Raw genomic sequence first — 8,389 nt, 5'->3', positions numbered from 1 at the left:
CGCTGGCGGCTCTGCCCGCTCAGCCTCCGTATGAAGCGCCGGGAAGCTATTTTTTGCATGGCTTTAACCCTTGGTAGGTTTCTCTAGAGTGTTAATTATGTATCACACAAGGAGTGGAAAGTGGGAAATGTGGCTGAATTACAAGTCTAATTAAGTTTCTGCTGCTGGAGTGTGTACTACGTGGTGGTGAGGCTCCTCTCGTTTTCCCTTCCCTTTTGCTGCTACTAAAGGCTCATGATTTTTGTGACTGTTTTGATATTTTGTTATTTTTTTCATCAGCTGTCTCTGTAGCAGTTTGAGTGTTTGCTCCTCCATCAGACTAAAAGTGGTGTTATTTTGGGCAAGTGTTAATGCCAATCCTCACCACCACCCTGTGGAAGCAAATCAGCTCTAGGACTCAGAGCTCGGGGGATGAAGCCTCTGTGCTTTGCAAAATGTCATTTCTCTCCTTGTTCAGTAAGGAATCCTTGACTCTGAAAGAAGGTGGTGCCTGACATCGTTGAGTAATATGGAATAAATACATCATTTTCCTGCTTAGATGCTGTGGTGGAAATCTAAGCAAGGGTATGGTCATGTTGTTGACACGTATAATGGTTAATAAAAAGGGCAGCATGCTCATTGTGTTTGGAACTGGAACATTGCTTGGCATTGCTTTCATTGAATACAGAATACTCCGTGTGAATCGATGACGTCAAACCACAGGTGACAGCAGTGAAGTGACTTGAGGCAGGATGCGGATTAGGAATGCTAAAGGGAAATTATGTGACCACAGTTAATACATTTCACTGGTTCCAAACCTGAGACTGTGAGGCTAGTGAAAATAATGAAGACACACAGCAGACAATTTCTCTATTGAAATCTGAGCTACGTAAGATTTTCACCCTTCTGACCACAGGAATGACAGTCATTTGAAAAACATGGTTGAACATTTGGGTAGAGCATACTGAAAATCCACATCTGGTCATCAGTCCAAACACTAACGTAAGTAACATATGGGTAGTGATTGCTCTATAAAATCTCCAATGGAGTTTGAACATTTACAGCTTCTGGGGGCATGAGTTTCAAGCGAACAGGGAAGATCATATTTAATAAACTAGTGTGAGATGTAACAGAGTGCAATTTTGAGCATTTTAGTGAAGATTAGCAGTATTCTGATATATATGGTAAGGGAGCCATATCTGTGCAAACTACGGAACTTGTTTTTAAGTGCAGATGGGGCCAGATATGCCCATGCCACCTTTTTTGTAGCAGCCAGTCTACTTGTCTACTGACTTGGGGGATCAGTAGGGTATGTATTGACAAAAAAAATCCACAAAACCCAAGATGTAATTTTCATTGTATTTGTTTTCTTCTTCCCCACCCCCACCCTGTATTGCTATTATTGCACCTTTTTGTGTTCTTATTTTTGTCATGGAGATTTGGTTCTAAGAGGTTGTTTTGCATTACATAAACATCCAATTCATTTAGTGGGAGAGGTAGGACAGCTGTTACCCTTAGAAAACTATTAAGTAACATCACTTCTCCCTACTATAATTTTTGTCAACTGACTGCGGACTCCAGTGGTCTGGTGGAAAAGAAACACCTGTTTTCTATGCCATCAAAAGCTGTATGGCTCCTTTTGGTACTGCTTTACTGACTTTACTTTGGCTGGCAGAATTAGGCTTTGAAACCCTGTGGAGTGGAGCAGTGGCTGGTGACAACTACTCATCAGCACAGATCTGATGGCTAGCAGATTTCCCTGCTCTCAGAGTCCACCTGCAATCTATTTATGACTCCAACAAATGTTTCTTCTGGTTTAGGCCAGTGGAAACCTCCTGGTCTCTATTTATAACCCAAACTTAACAGCCTTCCCCAATTTACGCCCCCTTCTTTCTCCCATCTCCTCTTCCTCCTGAGGATAAAGGAAGAAAATCAGAACCTCATCCGCATTTGGTTAGTAGCATATCAAAACTTCTGCTTCCTATGTTCAGCATTGTTCTCGCTAAATCAAAGGCATAGCAGCAGTGTTTGTCATGTAATGAAAAAATGTGGTATTTTCTTAATTGTCTTTGTTGTAGCAGCACTGGCAGGCAGGCATTTTTTGACGTGGTCTTCCAGAGAGTCCTGTGCCTCTCACCGAGCTGCAGGCGGCACCCGGGTTAGGTGAACGGCACCCTGCACCCCACTGCACAGCTCACCTCCAGGGATAAGTAGCAGCATCAGAAAGGGATATTTATGCAGGTATTTAGTGGGGTCCAGCCAGCAGCAGAAATACATCAAAGGTAATCTTAGAGAAGGAACCTTTCTTTGCGGCTTTGTCTTTTTATATTCTGAAAGGTCATTTGTGAACCAACTGTGCCAAAAAAGGCCTTTCCCCAGAAGTTTACTGTTGTTATTTTTTACTTTTTGATTACAGTAACTTGCTTATCCCCCAAACAGACTAAAGAACAATAAACAAATACAAAAGGAAAAGGAACAGCTCATCAATAACAAAGACCTGCGTTCTAAAGCTTTGAGAGTACTGACTCTTACATCTCACTCCAAGCAAAGCAGGAGTCCTGCAGAGAAAGGAATCTAAAAGATATGAAAATTATAAAGATAGTAAAAACAATGTTTGGTAGGGATATTTTAGCTTGGTGTGGAGAACTGAGCTTTAAAGTGCAGCATACTGAGGAATATGTTTTTCCCCCACTGCTGAATGTTGCGAAGTGCATAGGGAATTCTGTATTTCAACCCCTGTGAAATACTGTAACCTAGATGAATGCAGAAGGTCTGGCTTTCTCTTCAAGTTTAAATTTTGAAATTGGGCAGCTCAGCAGTGTTAATGTGGCTTAAAAAACTAAATGGCATCTAAACCTAATCCTTTAAAATCATATCAAAATAGTCTCTTGCAAGAAGCATACAGTCCACAAATATAACTTATTTCTGTGTTCTTCCTTTTTCTTCTTTCTTTTTTGAAAATTTATTTTCAAACTCTGAGTACAAAGAAGACACCAACCATGGATACTGAAACTGTGCAATTTGGTGTAATTATATTCCCCCCCATAGATTTAATGAAGGACTTTTAAGTACAATTTATCTTTGATAAATAGTCCCTCTACACAGAATGTTTATTAGATTGACAGCAGAATACACTCTGCAAGCTTTTTTTCCTTGCCACTTATGACTCAGATGAATTTTAATAGGACTAAAAAGCTTTTATTTGCACAGTAATTTCACTTAAGGATCATATCCTTCAGAAACTGGCAGACACTTGTATGTCTTGATTGCAAAACAGACACTCAAGAGTAAAGAAACACGCATAAGATGTTATTATTTGACTTGTCACACTGCTGCAATTCTATTTGCAACTTATGTCGCCAATTCTCCTATAGGCATCGCCTGCCCTCTCCCTACACACGGGAGCGCGTGTCCGTGCGCGCGTCTGCTCGCACCCGTGCACCTCGCTCCTGGAAAAAGAACTGCGGCGAGCACAGCGCACTGAACGCAGTTGCTTGAGCAGGGAGAGAGCTAGCTGGGTTTTTTGGGTGGAAATTGTGAGTGCCACAGTCTTAATTGCCATGATGATGCCTGCGGGAGGCTTGGAGTTAAAGCTGCTTTCTGCATACAAAATGGTGCTGGTTTCCCCGTGCCCCGTCAATTGTAACCGAGGCACATGGCTGGGAATGGGTCCTCCGATCTTTGGGTGCCCCTTGCAGCTTCAGGGAATATTGCTGTGGCATTTTATTGCACTTACTGGCGTATGGTGGATCGGTTCATGTAACTATTTGCCTCTATTTCTGGTTAGAAGCAAGTATTTCTGGGTGAATGGCTGCTGCACTGTTCATCTCACAAAATGTTGTGTGTCCACACACCAGTTATGGAGGATGATAATCCTCTGTTACGTGGTTTTAATTTGGCTTTGAAAGCTGCATTTTAAAGATGTCACTGCAGAGTTAATCACCTTTTGCATGTATTTCTAAATACCTTGTTCTGCTTCCTACTGAAGCAGAAGGTAGAGTCCCCCTTTACCTTCACCATAAGGATATCGGATTTTTTCTGTCCATGTAAAAATGAAAAGTAAAGACATTTTATTGTTAATAAAACAATAGCTAATTGTTTTGGAGGAAAACATACTGTTCCAAGCAAGGTGTTGAACTTTACATCAGCAAAATACGCATTTGAATTGTAAATGCCGTCCGTCGAATGCTTATTATTAAAACCTTTGTTTGAATTATTGATGAAGTGCGGCGCTGGCCTTCGCTCGGTGTGCCCCGGCGAGGCGGCAGTGTCACACAGAGACCTGCTGCCATCTACTGGCTCGGGGCGCTCCCTCCCGGCTGCTCCGGTGCCGTCTGTCCGTCCGTCCGTTTGTCCGAGGGCAGGGAGCTCAGCAGCTGATGGCAAGTTTTTAAAAACTAAAACCCTGGGGCCGAAATCACTTTAGGCAACGTTTATATGCCTTCAGAAAGGTTTTTTTTTAAAGGGATGCTCTCACCTGAGGGTCATCAAATTCCCTTCCATTTTTAATTGCTGTAAAATATATTAGAGAAAACATTATTTTTCTCAAGATAGATATTGGCTGCTGAATGGGTTTTGTTGCAGATAAAGCATATTCAATACAACAACGTTTGATTGTTCTGCTTATGCATGAAAAATCAGAATTGAAATCGGTTAATAGGTTTTAATTGCAAAATCCAAGCAAATTGCTAACTTCAAACATTAAATGCATGGTAAAAAAGAAATGTTTAAAAGGTAAACGTAAGATCAGTCATGTCATTGAAAGTGTGGCAGACTTTCCCAAAAGGTCAATTTCCAATTCATCACTGCACTAGAAAAGAATCCCTCAATATTCCTTATCCACCAAAGATAATGTGCAGCAAGCATAAGGGCATTTTTGTTTTTAAATTTGCATCTCCCCTCTCTACCCCCAATTTTAAAATGAGTCTGACATCTCTTTACTGTACTTGATTCTTTTGTTTTATGTGCACTTTGCTGCAAACTGGGGTTGCATATTCTTCTATCTACATCCTAAAAAAGAAACTCTGAATAAAGATTTCAAACAGTGTTTTTAGACACTCCTGTGAAGAACAGCTAACAGATGTATTACATAAAAACATGCCATAAAATAATGCAGGTTATTGACTGGAATTCACCAAGGTACAGTTTTCTAAAACATTCCTCTTCCTATTCTTTAGTACAAATTGCAAATACTGACGAAGGTTGCTGCGGAGCTGAGCAAGTACATGCCAGAGAAAGCAGTAGAGGACACCTCCAGCATTTTGAGATCTCCCATGCCTGGAACAGTGGTGGCAGTTTCTGTCAAGCCTGGGGACATGGTAAGAAATGCGATCTGTATATCTGCGTTTTCATATATATCGCACAGAAATTTCTCCTTGGTGCAACTGAAACTACAGGTCGCACGGTTTGGGGGGGGTTTTTTGTTGTTTTGGTTTTGTTTCTTTAAATCACCTGTAAAATAAAGTGTGCAGAAGGATGTGTGCTCTTTTTAGTTCGAATTATAAAAACTAATAAGGAAAAACAATTCAAATTAAACTGGCTTTAAAAGGAAAATATTCAGCCTGGTACAAGTCCACAGCAGAAACTCAAAGAGATAGCTTGGTTTTGTATCCCAAATACCTTGAAGGGCAAGACGGGTACACGGGAGGAAATTGTGTGTAAATTCACATAAATGTGTGTGTATATATATACCCACCCACACACATATATATAAAAGCTGTTAGTGCTAGCAGGAGGAGACTGTTGATTTTCTGCCCTGAAGTAATGAAAATATTACTAGAAAAAAAAGGAACACGGGACAGATATTTAACTTTACCCCTTTTTCTTTTCTTTTTTTTTTTTTTTTTAAGAAGCCTTGTGTTATCGTTTTGCAAGACACGTGAGTTGGGAATTCTATGCTGGTAATTTCCAGTCTCATGTGGTAGTCTTGTCTAGCAGAAGGAATAAACTTGCCATACAGAAGGGCAAGGGATTATGCTGTTGCTGTCTGGGGGATTTACAGTGCTCCTTACCTCACCTTGAGTTGGAACAAATTTTTGTTTTAAAGTTGTGTATAAACACTGACTTGAACTCAGCTTTATATTAAATTCTACCACATTGTATCATATGTTATTCCTAAGGTCGAGGCCCTTATTTCTCATAACCATTGAAAACAAGGGAGTGATTGCAGACACAGGAATATTTGAATCAGATCGTGCATATTAAAGTACTGTTGTCAGTTAAATGATGCCATAAACATGTATGTGGCACTTAGATACAAACAGAAACTTTAGTCACAGGGTTCATGATTTATGGCAATGAAACCTAGATTTTCTTGAAAGATGATTCAGAAATGGGATCAAGATCTGAAATCCAAAAGTGGCATTGCACTTACTAGGTGGCAGTCATCGATCATGCTGGCAAAGTGGTATATTTGCTTACATTTTGCTATGATACCACCTTTGGTTTTAAAATATATGGTCATTTCTGTCTGTGTACAGCAAGAACGAAGTCATCATGTTAATATAAAAGATCTGTAGGTGCCAATGTTTGTAATAATGAAATAAAAACATTTCAGAGGAAACAGATCTAAGTTAAGCTGATAAGAAATTAGAAATTCTTTTAGCTTCTACACTTAGCTTTCTGGTTTGTGATCTATACATGCACACACACAGTTTAGATACTTTAAACCAAAAGAACGGTATTCAATTAAAATTATTCTTTATGTCATGACATGGACAGAGGAATCTGCTTTCTCTGTCTAGGCAATACAAGTGGCTGAATGAGGGAGATCATAAGCAAATACTTTTCTTTCTGTGAAGAATTAAGGGAAACATTTTTAAGTCAAGGATTTTAAGACTTAAAAATTTTGTTTAATATTTATTTTTGAGAAGTTAATTCTAAATCTTACCAGCCTTCTTGCCCCGAAGAATAGTTCTTGTTGTCTTGAAGGAATACAATCAGTGGAGAAGGAGGCCAGAGCCTAAGGGATTTTAAGTAAATAAATAAATGAACCTTCCTCCACAAATCCACAAGTGGTGCTGTGCATCAGAGCACAAGTTCTTAAATAACGTGTGTGAGGTTTTTTTTCTCTTCTCCTCTCCTGCAGCTTTTTGCTGGAGGCACTGAGTTGAGGCAGAGCATCTGAACGGCATAATCTATGTTCTGCTGACCTGAGCTTGTCATTGCTAATTGTGTGGCTTTAATTGCAAAAAACACATTTGCGTTGTTGAAAAGGGTTTAACTTAAATCCTTCCTTTTCAGGACTAGTGTCAAAACGTTAAAAAAAAGCAAGCCAGCAAGCGAATGAGGGTAACATCAGCTATCGGCACTGAATGAGCAGTGGGATGGTGGGATTCAGATTACGCATCCTGGCTGTCTGTCAGAAACCAGCTCACCCACTACAGCTGCTGAAGGCATGATGGGCAGGGAGCTGTAGCTCCTTGATAAATACAGCTCTTTTTGTTACACTGCTTGGGAAAAGTCTTTAGTGCGCTGGAGAAATGGGAATTTAAGTAGCTCCTATTCTGTGTGCTTGCCACTGGGTTTGGCACCTCAAATTTGCACGGTGTGTGAAAACAGCACAGCTGAAAAATGGGAGAACGTTAGGTAGTTGTCCATCTTTCCCTTCAGGTGTTGCTGCTGCTAGCAATAAAGCTGTCTGGTTATAGCTGCTCTGAGACTGTTTGCCCTAAGCTGTGAGCTGCGCACTACGGTGTTAGTGCAGCACAGTCTCTGTGCTCACAGAGACACTCTCAGAGTGGTCAGTAGCACAGGGAGCTGAGCTGTCATCCCCCTCCTTCAGGTGCAACTTTACAAGTGGTGAAAAAGCACCTAGAGAGGGTCATCTCATCTTTGTCTGACTGGCCGCACTGGCAAACTCGTGTTTATTGCCTACGGTTCAGCTCCAGGGCATCGTGCCTGGTCAGGTAAAGCATACGGCGTTTGTTAGTCCCCCTCCATGTTTCTGTAGCCAAATGAGAAAGCAGTGCTGATCTCTGGGTTAGTTTTCCCCACTCAATGTGTCATTGTTTTTACTTGAAGCATAGTGTTCCCTTTCGTCTGCTGTTGCTGAGAAATACTTTGGTCTGATGAAGCCTGATAGAAGATTGCGTGAGCATCCTCTATCCAGCTGGTCTGATAAGCAGTTTTCAATTCATTTTTTGCCAAAAGATATTGCATATGCAAGGAATTTATTTTTTTTTTGTCTGTAAGATGATCTGTAGATTTTAGTAACACAGTGGGGAAGTGCTGTTTGTCATTTAGATAGAAGCAGAACTTGTGATGCTGCCAATTTCTTTAGGTTTTTAGTTACTTTCTACTTTCTTTATTTTCCTTCATGTGATCAGAAGACTGTAATTAGTTGTCACTCAGTTATTCCTGGAAGCACAATGAAGGCACTCAGAATCAGAAAGCAACATAAACAATGAAA

At 40.4% G+C, this 8,389-nt stretch overlaps 1 protein-coding gene across 2 annotated transcripts in view; it reads left to right on the top strand.

The window, feature by feature from the left end:
• The window catches only part of PCCA (propionyl-CoA carboxylase alpha subunit), a 275,875-nt gene that overhangs the window by 254,642 nt on the left and 12,844 nt on the right, over positions 1–8,389 (top strand). For both annotated transcript variants that reach the window (XM_017733890.1, XM_017733951.1), the window contains exon 22: positions 5,157–5,297. In XM_017733890.1, coding sequence (XP_017589379.1) covers positions 5,157–5,297 — 141 coding nt within the window. The remainder of the gene's footprint in view (positions 1–5,156; positions 5,298–8,389) is intronic.

Source organism: Corvus brachyrhynchos, unplaced genomic scaffold, assembly GCF_000691975.1.
Source record: "Corvus brachyrhynchos isolate BGI_N302 unplaced genomic scaffold, ASM69197v1 scaffold1120, whole genome shotgun sequence".
Lineage (NCBI taxonomy): Eukaryota > Metazoa > Chordata > Aves > Passeriformes > Corvidae > Corvus > Corvus brachyrhynchos.
The sequence above is the reverse complement of the archived record's forward strand: the minus strand, read 5'-3'. Positions and strand labels throughout refer to the sequence as shown.